Genomic DNA, 15,554 nt, shown 5'->3' on the forward strand with positions numbered 1-15,554 from the left:
GAAATCCTCTGACTTAGACAACAGCATGGCACATTCCCTCACTGCAGGACACCCTGAGGCCTATAATAGCAGCCATCCCATACTACCCAGGAGCCCTAAAGTAAACAGGGACTTGATCTTGTTTTATTCAGTATCATAAAACAGGGCGCAGGGCGATCATTTCTGAACAGGCTTTGACAAGCAAAAGAAAAACAAAGAACACAAAATGTTGGGCATGGGGTATATGAAGAAAACAACTTAATGATGCTACAGAGTAAGGAATAAAGTTGAAGAATAAAGAGGAAAGGGTTTGAAAGTCATAAAGTAGAATTTGCACTTTACCCTGCATTGGGAGTTATTCAAAGTTTTGAGCAAATGGTGATCCATTTAAACATTTATTCGGCCCAGGTTCAATTCACTTTATTTGGCACAGTGGAGAGTGCAAAGATCAACAGCACATGTTCTGACCTTGAATTTTCAGTTTAGTAACAATAAGTTCACTAAGTTTTGGGGAAAATTATTCGGGCAGCTCTACTCTAGAATAGACACAAGGAAAAAGGCTCTAAGTGAGAAAAATTGTTGATTGATGCATATACAAAATAAAGGAGAGCCAGGCGCCAGTGGCTCACGCTTATAATCCTAGCTATTCAGGAGGGTGAGATCTGAGGGTTGCAGTTCAAAATCAGCCCAGGCAGGAAAGTCTGTGAGACACTTATCACTACTTATACTACCAAAACCAGCCAGAAGTGGAGCAGTGGCTCAAGTGGTAGAGCACTAGCCTACAGCAAAAGAAGCTCAAGGACAGTACCCAGACCCTGCGCACCAAAAAAAGAAAAAAGAAAACCAATGTATCATAGACAACTTCAAGATTCAAGTTTAATGACAATGAATTTAATACAAAAACTGGGAGCAGACAGGAGGCTGAGTAAAAATAAATCTAATAGGGATGGAAATTCCTTGAGCCTTCCAATGTAAACATCCAGTAAACTACCTGAGTAGCAACTCTGGAAAGGACACCCAGGGGACTGAGTCACCAGCATACAAAACATCCATCTGAGAGACACTGGAGAAAGGGGAGCCAAGGACCATGGATTGGCGGGGGAAATGACAGTAGTGACAGGATCACCGAACAATAAAGAAAACACAAAAGCAGTTGTCAGAAAAGGAAGTCAATCTGATATCCCAACATGAAAGCCAAATAAGAAAGAATGTTAACAGCCTGGGTGAAAATCAATAGTAATATATCTCTCTAGGCTAAATAAAATCAAGATGAAGCCTATATTATTGACAAGAAAAATGTCCTTGGAAATAACAGCTGGAACATACTATGCCAAAATTGCATTCAAGTGACTCTGTTCTTAAATTATGTGAAATTAAGAAGACAGCTGGGAAGAACAGGAATGGCTGTTCATTAAAGTTGACAGAAGCCTGTACATTGAAGGCAGGGAGGAAAAAACACTGAAAATAATGAAGTGACCAGTGAGGAAATGTTCATTTAATTTACGAAATAAGATGACAGAAACTGAGTCATCTTGGTGACAATTTTTAAAAAGATGTACAAGTTTATAGTACATTTTTTTTCCCCGTAGGTGAAAGTCAATGGCTTCTACTGAGAATTAAAGAGGAAAGAAGTAAGGACATCAGAAAAGTATGAGACTAATAAAATGACTGCCAAGAAATAGCAAGAGCCACTTGGAAACCTAAACTTATAGTGGCCCAGAAATCCTAGCTATTCAACTTCCTCTACACACACTCTGTCATGTGGGAGGAAATCAATGGTGGAAAGTTTTGACAATGGGAACCCAGTAAAATATAAAAGAAGTGACTAATGTAGAACTGAAACAAAGAATACGCTAAGTGTGTCTTAGTCTGTAGGTGCCTTACACATAACAGAAATGTATTTCTCACAGTTCTCAAGGCTGAAAAGAGGGGAGGGGGGGCCGGCGGTTGTGGGGCTTGAACTCGGCCTGGGCGCTGTTCCTCAGCTCTTCAGCTCAAGGTGAGCGCTCTACCACTTGAGCCACAGCACCATTTCCAATTTGCTGGTGTTTTACTGAAGATAAGAATCTCACAGGCTTTCCTGTCCAGTCTAACTTAGAACCATGATACTCAGATCTCAGCCTCCTGAGTAGATTACAAGTGTGAGCCAGTGGCACCTGGCTGGAAAGTCTTAATCTAAAAAGGTACTGGCAGATCACGTGTCTAGCAATGGTCAACTTTTAGACACCAGCCATGCAAACTGCTATAAGCTCAGATCACACAAAGACCACTCTGGCTGGCTGGAGTCTCTTTTATAAAAGCACTAATCTCATTCATCACCCTTATGACCCAATCAATCACTTCCTAAACAATCACCTTGGAGATTTAGACTTCAATGTATTAATATGGGGGGCAGAGGGACACAAATATTCAGACTATGGGACTAAGGAAGAGAATCTGGGTGTCCTGTGATGGACTGGACACAGGAATACAGGGAGAGTAATGGATCAGGCGGGCAAAGATATAAGAGTTCATACAGTCCTCTAGGATAGAAAGGAAACTTTTTCAGTAAGTCACTTATACATCACATTATGTTTCCTCTATTTGGATCGGTTGTGCTATTCATAAGAAGGAATACCAGAGTCAGAAGGAACTGGACATCCAATACTTGATCGTGAGAACTGACCTAATTCTAAAGTCCAGTACTATAATTAATCTTATGGCCTAGAGTAAATACCCACCTCACTCTCCATCCCTACAGAATGGGAAAGAGTGCTAAGGAGGGGTCATGGCCCAGCCCAGCACATCCTTAATAGAATCACTTTTGTAGTAAACCAGCACAGTATAAGTATTTATCCCTCAACAAGTTAAACTGTGTTAGGAAAACTCTCAAGCCTTTTCTAGGTGGGGGGGAAAGATTCTAATTATGTAATAGAATCACAGACTCAGATGGGTTTAACATATTTCTTAACCAAAGGAGACAGGGTGGTTATTTTTTCTATTATTTATTCACTCATATATTAGACATAGTATCTCTCCGTGTTCATCTCACCCACTCACTCAGACGTAAGTTCTCTATCAGCCCAAACTAGCCTGGTACCCTCCATTCCTCCTACCTTAGGCTCCCCAGTGCTGGGGTTATATAGGATGTACCACTACTAGCAATTCCTTCTTTAAATTTTTATTTTTTCATGTACCTTGCACTCTAAGGTTATCAAATACTATGATAAAGATGTGTTTTAATATTAAAACAAAATGGAACTTGAAATCCAGTAGTAAATGTTCTACGAGTTCTGTGAGTCTTTTTGTTTTGTGTGTGCATGTCTGTGGTTGGTTTGATTTTGAGACAGGATCTCACTTTGTAGCTCAGGCTGGTCTCAAACTTAATATCCTCCGGCATTAGCCTCGAGTGCTCAGATTGCAGGCATGTACCATCATGCCCAGCATAGTTTACAGTTTTGTCCACCTCCAAAATAAAAAAAAAACCCTCTGAAACCCAAAATAACTCATCTAAGTAGTAAAACTAAGTAGATGAAGCTATTTTATAATTATCTCATCTAGCCTAAAGTGTTCCTAAATTATGCTAAATTATCCTATTTAGCCAAAAACTAAGTACACGAAGCCAGTTCAGAATTAACCCATTTAGTCCAAAGTGCCCGAACATTATACTGCAGAAGTAGTAATGTGTTTGAAGCCAGAGACAGTGGCACAGGACTAATCCTAGCACTTGGGAGGATGAGGAAGAAGGATCTTAAGTTCCAAGTCCAGCCTAAGCTCTCTCTCTCTCTCTCTCTCTATATATATATATATTAGGAAGGAAGGGAGGGAGGGAGGGAGGGAGAGAGGGAGGGAGGGAGGGAGGGAGGGAAGGAATGTTAAACCTTTGGAAGGTTATATATTACCTTGCATAGATCAAAACATCTTAATTAGATAAAAGATCTTAATTAAAACATCTTAATTCAAAACCAAAAGATCTTGAAAGTTTTCTGAATAGTGAATTGTGATTATATAATAATTACCAACATTTACTGAGCTATTAACTCTGGGTCAAACACTGTTCTAATCATCTTCTATGTACTAGTTCAGTCACTCATCCCTACCACCAAAAGAGGGGTATTATAACAACCCCAATTTTACAAAACAAACAAACAAAAACCCTAAGGCATAGAGTGATTAAGTAAATTGCCTAAAATTATCTACCTACAAAATAACTAACTGGGGTGAATACTGTATTTAAAATGGAAGAAAACACGACAAAACAGCTAGTTGTGATATTTTTCCCTCTTGGTTAACATGTCTATGATAGTAAGGAATCAAAGTTTAAAAAATACACACACTTGGGGGCTAGGAAGGTGTCTCAGTGGTAGAGAGCTTGCCTTGCACGCACGAGGCCCTGGGTTCAATTCCTCAGCACCACATAAGCAGGGGGGAAAAAAGCCGGAAGTGGTGCTGTGGCTCAAGTGGCAGAATGCTAGTCTTGAGCTGAAGAGCTGAGGGACAGCGCCCAGGCCCAGAGTTCAAGCCCCACAACTGGACCCAAAATATATATATACACACTTGGGCTGGAAATGTGGCTTAGTGATACAGTGCTTACCTAGCATGCATGAAGCCTTGAGTTCAATTCCTCAGTACCACATAACAGAAAAAGCCAGAAGTGGCACTGTGGCTCAAGTGGTACAGTGCTAGCCTTGAGTAAAAGCTCAGGGACAGTTGCCCTTAGTTCAATGCCCAGGACTGGCAAAAAAAAAAGAAAAAAAATTATTAGTAGTACTCTGTACTTATAAAATCTGTGTGTGTGTGTGTGTGTGTGTGTCGGTTGTGGAGCTTGAACTCTGGGCCTGGGCGCTGTCCCTCAGCTCTTCAGCTCAAGGTGAGCACTCTACCGTTTGAGCCACAGTGCTACTTCCGTTTCTCTGGTGGTTTATTGGAGGTAAGAGTCTCACAGACTTTCCTCCGAGGCTGGCTTTGAACCACCATCCTCAGATCTCGGCCTCCTGAGTAGCTAGGATTATAGGCGTGAGCCACTGGTGCCGGCACTTATGAGCTCTTATGAACAAATGTTCAGCTACTATAAACCTAACGAGCAGAAAGAATAAAGATATTCCTGCTAGGCTCCAGTGGCTCATGCCTGTAACCCTAGCTACTCAGGAGGCTGAATTCTGAGAATTAAGGTGTGGGACTCTTATCTCCAATTAACCACTCAAAACCTGGAAGTGGAAGTGAGGCTCAAAGTGGTAGAGTGCTACCCTTGAGCAAAAGAGCTCAGGGACAGTCCCCAGGCCATCAGTTTAAGCCCCACAACCAACAAAAAACAAAAATAAAGACATTTCTTACATTACATATCTGTAATTCTGTATGAGCAAGTAATATTTTATTATCTTTTAACTGTAAGTGGTACATTATAATTCATATTTATTGTAGAAGTCAGAAAAATTAGGTAAGCACAAAGATCATCTATAAAACTACACATAGAGATAACCACTTCACAATCCTGCATATATTCTCTTAGGCATCAAAATACCCCTTTAAGTCCAATGGAATCCTGCTTTAAAACCTACTTGTCCCACTTAGATATGCCAACACAACGTTTACCTATTTCCATTCTTCCAATGCCACCTTTCACGGACAGGTAGGCAGTGCTCTTATGTGGGGGTGTCCCAACTCTCTCTGTACAACGTTTAGGTTGTGTACAGCACAGCCATCAGGGGGTCCCTAATCTATTACTTACTAATTCAAACTACCAAGATAGCTACCCATTTCCCAGTGGCTCAGTACAGTCTGCAAAATGAGACTACCACCCACTTCCTAGGATGGCTGTGGGGGCTGTGTTAATACAGTGTTTTCTTCTTTCTGGTGCTGGGGGCTGAGCCTCCAGCATGCTGAGCAGCTGTCTACCACAGAACTACACATGCCTCCACTGCCAAGAGACACACATAGCTATCAAAAAAGCTTCATTCCGCATGCTTTCCGCACATCCTATTACATCAAGATAAATTATTTGATATGCATGTCTATACGTGTCATTGTCCAGGCTGCTGAGTCTGCCAGATGACAACATAGTTTAAAGCTCTTCATCCACCCTCTCCATATCACCTTTTTTTTTGGGGGGGGGGGGGAGTCCAGTCGTGGGGCCTGAACTCTGGGCCTGGGCGCTGTCCCTCAGCTCTTCAGCTCAAGGCTAGCGCTCTACCACTTGAGCCACAGTGCCACTTCCGGCTTTTTTCTTTTTGCTTATGTGGTGCTGAGGAATTGAACCTAGGGCCTCATGCATGCAAGGCAAGAGCTCTACCACTGAGCCACCTTCCCAGCCCCCCTTCTCCGTATCACTTCTAAGGAGAAACCATGGCCCAAATTAAGCTCAACTGTTTCAATTGGCTTTTGCTCTTCTTCCATGTGAGGCCCTATACATCCTTTACACAACTTGCTGCTAGGCAGGACGCTGGTGGTTCCCATCTATAATCCTAGCTACTCAGGAAGCTGAGAGCTGATGATCATGGTTTGAAGCCAGCTTGGGCAGAAAAAGTACATGAGACTCCTATCTCCAATTAACTACCAAAATGCACAAGTAGAGCTGTGGCTCAAGTAGCAGAGTGCTAGCCTTGAGCAAAAAAGCTCAGGGACAGCATTCAGGCCCCAAGTTCAAGCCCTCAGACCAGTGTACACATGTGTACACGTATACACACACACACACACACACACAAACTGTTGTTGGGAACTTGATGGCAGCTATTCCAAGCCCCTCCTCTACCACATCAACTCTACTCCAGAATTCCCAAGTTGGGACACTGAGCAGGGGGACAGGACAGCCATGCTAAGAAAGGAAGAAAACTAGCCACCTAATTGGACTAATTAGAGTTTACAATTTAGGTATATAGAACTAAAAGAGAGGAATTTGAATACTTTCAACATATAAAATTACCAGTACACCTCACAGCGCCCAGGCCCTGAGTTCAAGCCCCAAAACCAATTTTAAAAAAAAGTGAGTAAAAAGGAAAACTAGGCCTGGTATGAGAGCTCACACCTGTAATCCCAGTCACCAGAAGGCAGAGGCAGAAGCGTTGATATCTGAGTCCAGCCAGGGGTGAAGCATGAATCACTAATAAACTAAAAGCAAAGGGGACTGGCCATGTGGCTCTAGTGTACTTGGCTAAGCAAGAATGAGGTGCAAGCCAGGTGCTGAGGGATCACACCTTAATTCTAGCTACTCAGGAGGCTGAGATCTGAGGATCGAGACTCAAAGCCAGTCTGGGCAGGAAAGTCTGTGAGACTTGTATCTTTAATTAACCACTAGAAAACTGGAAGTGGCACTGTGGCTCAAGTGGTAGAGTGCTTGCCTTGAGCTCAAGAGCTCAGGGACAGTGCCCAGGCCCAGAGTTCAAGCCACATGACTGAACAAAAAAAAAAAAAAAATGGAGTGTAGTACCACCAAAAAAGAAAGAAAGAAAGAAAGGAAGAAGGAAAGAAAAAGAAAGAAGGAAGAAAACTAAGTTGCTTAATGCCTTACACTTTTTTTTTTGCTGGTCCTGGGGCCTGAACTCTGGGCCTGGGCACTGTCCCTCAGCTCTTCAGCTCAAGGCGAGCGCTCTACCGCTTGAGCCATAGTGCCACTTCCAGCTTTTTCTGTTTATGTGGTGCTGAAGAATCGAACCCAGGACCTCATGCATGCAAGGCAAGTGCTCTACCACTGAACCACCTTCTCAGCTCTGCCTTATGCTTCTTTAGGATTGTTTTTAATGTTTGCAAAGAGAGAGCAAAAGAGATAGGGCACAGCAGTGAATAATGGAAAATTAAGGGCCTTATGCCTCCTCAAAAGTGAAAACACAAAATTCACAAAATAATTTGTTTTACTGTTATGGGGCGGGGGGGGGGGGGGGGGGGGGGGGGGGGGGGGACATTTTCCATTTATAAAGACATTTAGACACCATGGAGGAAAAATCAAACTACAATCAAATAAAATTAACTAAGATCCAATCTATTTTCATGTGAACAGCAAGTATTAAAAGCACACCCGGTATTTTAACAATTACATGAAGAATGGCCAGATGCTTCCTGTTGATGGAACAGTAGACAACTATAGTTGTACAAATTCAGACTAGAGTTCACAGAAACAATTAGAAATAAATTTGGCTTCCTCTCAAAACGACTAAAGCAAAATCTGATCTTAAAATTAAACCTAACTGTCCCCTACCAAGGAATCGGATTCAGATTAAGAGACTGCCGCTGAAAGAGTTCTTAGGGTACACACAAACTCTTCTTTGTTTCACAAAAGGTTTCTCTGCAGGATTCCATTTAAATCTAGAGCTCAAACAAAGCTTTGAAAAGTGGCCTACCCTCTTCAAAGATTACATTTACACACAAATCTTGACAAGCACATTGGTGTGGAATTCATTTTTGTGTAAACCATGAGAGAGGTATTATTTCCAAAAAGTTTCCCAGGCTTTAGGATGAGATGTTATAAAATCTTCACCTTTACTGTCTGCGTCACCTAAAATTTCTATTTTTAAAGTTAGAACCTAGGTTAAAAAAGAGAGGAATCATGCCTTATTCCTATTGGTAGTGTGCCTTGCATAATACCCTCATTTGACTTACACAAAGCAGGATGACACATTTCTATAATTTTTTTAATAAGTGTTAAGCGGAGTTTTCCGTGATGATATGAGACACCACTATAAGAACAGATCAAGGCAGAAGCAGATTTACGAATCTAGCTACCGTCAGTTAAACCAAGTATGTAAAAGGATCATGATAGGATCAGGAGGTGCAAGGCCAGCCTGCACGGGGTTTTTTTTGTTTTGCGATCCTGACTTAAAAAAAAAAAAAAAAGGTTGCACAATGCAAAGTAATGTTACTCTTGCCTGGTATGTTACTCGTGTAGCTATGTAACCAACTTTTAGTGCTTTTTTTTGGGGGGGGTGGGAAGCTTGCAAAGAGAAAAGTGAGGAAAAAAGTGATTAAAATCTTTAGTTTCCTTAAATTCAAAGCCTGAAAGTGGAAGTCTCTAAAAACCGTTTCGGTGAGACATTTCAACCAAGCTGTGGGTTTAAAGAGAAAAAAAAAAAAATCATCTCACCACTAACTAACCTCTGCCTGAGAAATTGGGGGGGCCCGGGGGGCGGGGGGTGGTTGACAGCTACTAAAGATCGTTAGGTGCAGATTACAAACTTCCACCGGTGAAAAGTTAACTTGCCTGAACTGCAGACAGCAAAACCACGGTCGGGGGGGTGGGGGGGAGAGGGACACAGAGAACAGACAGAAAACATTTACACGTTATCAAGTCCCCCCCCCACTCCTCTCACCCTCGACCCCCCCCCCCCATCAGCAGCAGCAGCACTGCGCGGCGCCCCGGGCCTTTTGAACAGATGTGTGCGCTCTCCACAGTCCAATCAGATTTAAAAGCCAGAAGCAGCAGCAGCAGCAGCAAGCATAAAAGTGGGGGGGGGGGGGGGAGAGGAAGGACACACACACACACAGAAAAGCCCAGGCCTGTTGTCATTGCTCCGATTGCAGTTTGCAAAACCGTGCACCCTCGGGGGCTAAGACACGCTGGATTCCACACACTTTGGGGGCGAGGGGAGGGGTGCGGGGGAGGAGTAAGAGATTGCCATCAGATGCACTCCATACACCGATTGATTAACACGGCCAGGGGCGGGGGAGGGGATGGGGGGGGGCCGGGATGACCTGGCTTAGAAACAAAAACAAGAATCCCAACTTTTTCCACCCCACCCCACCCCCCTTCCCCAAAGCCAGGTCCAGAACAGCATTTCGTTCCCACCAACCACCTACTACCACTACCAGGACGACTTACTTCGCCCAGGGCATTCGGGGTTCCCCCCCTCTGTCCCCGCGCTAAGGTCCCCCCAGGCGGGCCGGGACGCGCTGACACCGGGCTCTCTCCCTCGATCCGAAAGCCCCGATCCCACTTCCGAGCTCTTCCCGGGAACCCCGGGCGGGGTTGGATGGCTCAAACCCCACCAGACAAAAGACAGGCCCCGGGAGTCCCGGAGCCCGGGCCGCGCCTGGGCCGCGCCGGCCGAGCCGCCTTCCCTTTCCCGCCCACCGCGGGCCCGTGCGCGCCGGGGGATCTCCGGCTCCCGAGGCCTCGGCCTCCGCCGCCGCTGCCATTCGGGGACTGAGGTAGGGGGTCGAGGGGGTGGGGGGGAAAGAAGGCCGCGCGCGGTACACCCCCGAAAAACGCCGCGGGACACCCTCCCCTCTCCCCTCAAAAGACGGAGGAGCCGCGGCGGCCGCCAACAAGGCCTGGCTCCTTCCGCCCCTCCCAGAAGCCCGGGGTGCTCGGCGGACAAAGCGGCGGCGGCGACGACGGAGCGGGCGCGGCTCTAGGCCGACCCCGGTCGACCCCCACGGACGAAAGAAGCGGGGAAGAGGGGGGGGGCCGCTTCTCTCCCACCCCCCACCCCCACCCCACCCCACCAAGGAGCCCCGGAAACCCGGCGCCTTAATGCAATCAACAGGAAATCGCGGGGATGATCTGGGTTCCGGGGGAAGTGGAATTATTTTTTACCAGCGAAGAGATCAACTTCCACATCCGGTGGTAACAGGGCCCTCACACAGACCCGCACTGACCTGGAAAAGCTTCGGGAGCGAGCGGCGACGGGGGAGCGGCGGGAGGTGCTGCGGGGAGGGAGCGAGGGGAGGGAGGGAGGGGAGGGAGGGAGGGAGGGGGGGAGAAGAAGAGGGCCGAGTGAGCGAGGAGGGAGGGAGGGAGGACGGAGACCACCGAGCCACCGCGCGCGTACGCAGCCGGTCTCGACGCAGCCTCGTTACAACCAGAAAGCGTTTCAACTTTTGCACCCGGGAGCTTTTGGGGTTTGGTTTGGGGTTTTTTTTTTTTTTTTTTCCCTTGGGGGGGAGGTGGGAGGAGGTTGGTTTTCTGGGGGTGGGGGTTGGTGGGGGGATTTTTTTTTTCTCCTTCTCCCCCCCCCCTTCCCCCGGAATAGGCCGCGTCTGGTCGGTGCTCAGAGAAATAAATAAATAAATAAACAGGGGGGGGAAAAAAAATCCCACACCCGAAAAGTCCCCGGGGCTGCGCGCGGAGGGACACGCGGGCGGCGTGCGTGCGTGCGCGCGCGCGCGCGCTCCCTCCCAGCATCCCTCCCGGCCTCGCGGAGGCCGCTCCGTCCGCCGCTCGCTTCCGCCTTCGGCCAAGTGCGATCGCTTCCCCGCCCCCCCCCCCCCCCCACTTCTCTTTCTCTCTCGGCCCGACCCTGACCGTCTTCCGGGTGCTGGGAGGAATCGGGGTGGAGAGGCGGAATCTGTTTGTGTTTGTTATTTTGTTTATTATGATTTCACCCCAGGAAAGGAAATCGACCTTTTTTTTTTTTTTCCCTTAAAGCGAGCCGCGCCACACCAAAAGGCGGCGGCGGAATGATCTACTCGCGGAAGCCCCCCCCCTTCTCCCACCCCCCCACACACACACCACCTCCCGCGCGAGTCCCGGCGGCGGCGGCGGCGGAGGGAGGGAGGGAGGGGGGGGGCGGGATCCGGCGGCCGCGCCTGCGCAGTCAGCGAGAAGGTGGGGAAAGCTGGCGCGCCCTGTGCCGCCGGGGGTGGAGCTGCCGGGTCAGGCCTGGCGTGCGCCGCCCCTTCCTGAGTGAGGCGGGGTGAGAGGAGTTTGGGGGGGTGTGGAAGGGGGGGGGGAAGGCTCTCGTGCTGCGTGTGCGTGTGGTGGTGCCTTGTTTCTTCCGAGATGATGGTTGGAAGGCGCGGTGGCGGTGGGTGGAGGCCGCGGGCTGGCTGGGAGCACCCGGCCCGCCGGGGGGACCAGCCGGGAGGCCCAGACGGTGGCTCCGCTGTTTTACCAGGCTGACCCGCGGCTGGCAGGCAAGTGAGTGAGGATCATCGGTGTCTGTTTCTGCAGCCCTTTTTTTCAGAGGAAAAGTGGTCTCTTTGGATAATTTTTTTTGGGGGGGGGGGTGCTGGTTCTAGGGCTTTCTGAAGTCAGGGCCATAGTGAGGTTCCGCTGAGCTTTGTTTTGCTCAGGGCTAGCGCTCTACCGCTGGAGACACCGCGCCACTTCCGGTTTTCTGGTCGTTTATTGGCGATGAGAGTCTCAAGGACTTTTCCTGCCCCTGGCTGGCTTTGAACCGCGATCCTCAGATCTCAGCCTCCAATGAGTTAGCTAGGATTACAGGTGTGGGCCACCGGGGCCCGGCCATTTTATGTATTTTTAAACCATTTCTAATGTTGCTTTCTCCTCGATAGATCCCGGTAACTGCTCGCTGGATCCCTTTGCAGTGCCGTCACTTCAGAAGGTACGAATTTGGGCTTTCTGTGCATGTTGTTGTGGTGTTGTATGTAAATTTAATCGCATGAGATTTCAGGATTGTTGTTGTTTTGTTTAATCTTAAAAGTAGGCTGGGTTTATTTGGAAACGGTGGTTTACCAAGAGAAGTTTTTTTTATTAATTTTACTCGAGTGTTATTTGCAAAGCAACATTTGGTAACTTGTGTGTTTGCCAGTCTTGGGGCTTGAGCTCTGGGCCTAGGCACTGTCTCTGAGCCTCTTTGTGCTCATGGCTGTCACTCCCCCACTTGAGCCACAGCCCCTTTTCCGGCTTCTACTGAGTAGTTATTGGAGAGAAGAGTTTCACCAACAATCTGTCCAGGCTGGCCTCAAACCATGATCCTCAGATCTTAGCCTCCTGAGTAGCTAGGATTACAGGCGTTAGCTACCCGTGCTCTGCTAAATAACTGTTTTAAAAGGATCTGGACTTAAACTTTGTGTGACATGTATGCATCTAGAACTTGGGAATGTCTAGGACAACAGGAGTTTAATCCAGGAGAGATGACAAGCTTAAATGAAATGCATACACTTGTCTTCTGTCTCCATTTATTTACCCTTTTGTAATATTGATGCAAAAAAGTGAGTAGTAGTAAAAGTATTTTATTACTCTTCAGATTCAGCTCCTTGACCTTAGGAAGTTGTCCCCTTCGTCCTTTCCTGTTTACAAAATTTGTTAAGTTGGGCAGGGAATGTGGATTAGCAGTAGAATGCTTGCCTAGCGTGCATGAAGCCCTGGGTTTGATTCCTCAGTGACACATAAACAGAAAAGGCCGAAAGTGGCACTGTGGCTCAAGTGGTAGAGAGCTAGCCTTGAGCAAAGAGGCTCAGGGACAGTGTTTAGGCCCTGAGTTCAAGCCCCAGAACTAGCACCAAAAAAAAAAATCTGTGAAGTGTCCATTTCCCCATACCGTACCATTTCCCTAATGTGACACACAAATTCCCATCCTAGTTGCATCAGTCTTACACATATCAGAACATGACTCTCTTCTAATCCCCACAACCCACATAGTATAACACGAGACCACTCCTACATAATAAAGCCTTGAGCCTGTATTAATTGTTCTTCTGTTATTCCTTACATTTTGGTGCTGAAACCCAGGGGGAGCAGTCTGGGTCAGGATGATCCCCTCTCTAGGGTTGATTGGCCCCCAGCCCTCTCCTGATGGCCATTTCAGACTTGTAAATGCCTTATGGACCTGCAAGGGTGACTATTGACCTCCTCCTCTGCAGGCCTGCAGGCTTCCCCGCCTCCACTTTTGTTCTCAAAAGTCCAGGTGCCTGGCCTGCAATGCCCTCTTTGACCTGTCTCACAAGGTGATGATCTCTTGACACATTGTCCTGCTCCTAGGCATCCTTCTGCATTCCTAAAGATACACAGAGTATTCCTCAACCAGGATCTCAATCGCCACTCTCAGCCTAAAATGGGTACCTCTCTTCTGAACCACCTCGGCCCACCCCTTTGGGTTGTCTTTTGGCTCCTACTTTATTAAACCCAAGAGACTCATTTTCTATTGAATTACCTCAATACCAGGTGGACACTTTTGACTTTAATAAATATCCTGACAGATCTAGTTAACTTCTGTCACTGAAATGGCAAGGCTGCAGAAATCCCTTATGCTCAGACTTTCTTCTACCTCTGATCCTGTCCCTCTGTTTGCCAGTCATGTACTCCTCACATCATTTTGGCCCATTCAAAGCTTAAACTTACTCCTGCCTCTCTCCCCAGTGCAGACCTGCTGGTTCAACCCACCAACCATTTTCCTCCTCTACATCCCTTTTTGACCCCACCTCTCAGTGTCTCCCTACCACCCTATCAGCCCCCACCTTCCTCTTCTATTCCATCTGTTCCATAATTGGTCAGTCCTCGTACAACCTCTTTATGATTCTCACCTTTACCCTGACTCCTGAAGATCAGGAGTCTGGACTGGTGCACAGCAGAGACAGGATAAAGTTTATGCCCCAAACAAACAAAAACCTATTGGTTCAGACACTGTCCCTTGCATGGACCCAGGGTAGGATTATCAGCCTAACCTCCAACCTGGGTCTTAGGTATGACATGATTCTCTACTTCCTACATAGCCTTGACAAAACCATAGGCAAGTCTGTCAGCTCTGACAAACTGAGGGAGGTAATTCAGTGACCCATTGAGACAGAATTTTCCAGCTGTTAGACAGATGCCCTCTACTGCTTCTAATACATTGACTCATCTACTTCTATGGGCCTTGCTCTCCATTCTCTTTTTTTTTTTTTGGCCAGTTATGGGGACTTGAACTCGGCCTGAGCGCTGTCCCTCAGCTCTTCAGCTCAAGGCAAGCACTCTACCACTTGAGCTACAGCACCACTTCTGATTTTCTGGTGATTTATTGGAGATAAGAGTTTCATGGACCTTCCTGCCTGGGTTGGCTTTGAACCATGATCCTCAGATCTCAGTTTCCTGAGAAGCTAGGATTACAGGCATGAGCCACCGGCGTCCGGCTGTTCTCTTTTTATTTCTAAGTCCTCCATTGGTAACAGAACAAAACTAAAAACCTTAGAATGTCCCCAACACCCTCAACAGGAACTCAATATTGCCTTCCATGTCATTAACAATCAGTAGGAACAGGAAAAACAAGATCCAGACCAGGCCAGCTAATATCTTATAGGGTGTATTAGTGCTTCCAAGACCTGGGATGCACAGTCTTCTCAGGCTAGACCCTTGGGTCCCTGCCTTAAATACTCTCATCCTGGGCATTGGGCTAGAATCTGTCCAAACCCCAGACCTCCTCCTGGGCCCTGCCCTCACTGCGATAACTATAATTAGGGCATGGTGTGGGTTGGCGGGGGGGGGGGGGGGGGGGGGGCAGCGACTGTCCCACTTGTCAAAGGATGGGTAGGCCACCGCACCCTTTTACTGAGTGGTGGCTCTGTTTCCCAGAGAGGGATGGGAGCCCCTTCCCAGTCTAAATACATGGCCTCACTCCCTTCCCTGCCTGGGTTTTTAGGCCTAGCCCTTGAAGACTGACGCTACCCAAGGCTCAACGGACATCACTCAGAACCTAATGTAACCATCTTGGTCTCGGGTAAGCTGATTTCCTTTGCAGTAGATACCAGGCCCCTCTTATCAGACTTTGCCTGAATATCAATGACCACTGTACTTGCTTCCATCGTGGTGGGCATTGGTGGCATCCAGCATCCTAGGATGACACCTCTTTTGCTGTGTACCTTTCAGGGTTCAGTTTTCCCATTCCTTTTTAGTAATACCACAGTGTCCCATGCCTTTGTTGAGCTACGAAATTTTGTCCAAATTCAGGACT

General features: G+C 47.2%; 1 protein-coding gene and 1 long non-coding RNA gene across 8 annotated transcripts in view; one reads left to right on the top strand and one right to left on the bottom strand.

Annotated features, from left to right (window-relative positions):
- Positions 1-10,782, bottom strand: part of Gabpb1 (GA binding protein transcription factor subunit beta 1) — a 41,338-nt gene extending 30,556 nt beyond the window's left edge. For 2 of the 7 annotated variants that reach the window (XM_042687867.1, XM_042687868.1), the window contains exon 1: positions 10,481-10,526. Coding sequence is in view for 1 of the 7 variants with exons in the window: in XM_042687863.1 (XP_042543797.1) it covers positions 10,481-10,504 (24 nt within the window). In the remaining 6 variants the exon portion in view is untranslated. Of the gene's footprint in view, positions 1-9,145; positions 9,184-10,480; positions 10,599-10,715 lie in introns of those variants that run through there. The other 5 variants (XM_042687865.1, XM_042687864.1, XM_042687863.1 and 2 more) reach the window with 5 other exon arrangements.
- On the top strand, positions 10,504-15,280 carry LOC122114599. Its single transcript, XR_006148588.1, has 3 exons — positions 10,504-10,587; positions 12,181-12,230; positions 15,243-15,280. It is a non-coding gene; the product is annotated as an uncharacterized LOC122114599 (long non-coding RNA).
- The last annotated feature ends 274 nt before the right edge of the window (positions 15,281-15,554 follow it).

This window comes from Dipodomys spectabilis, unplaced genomic scaffold, assembly GCF_019054845.1.
Source record: "Dipodomys spectabilis isolate Male_0828 unplaced genomic scaffold, ASM1905484v1 ptg000108l, whole genome shotgun sequence".
Taxonomy (NCBI): domain Eukaryota; kingdom Metazoa; phylum Chordata; class Mammalia; order Rodentia; family Heteromyidae; genus Dipodomys; species Dipodomys spectabilis.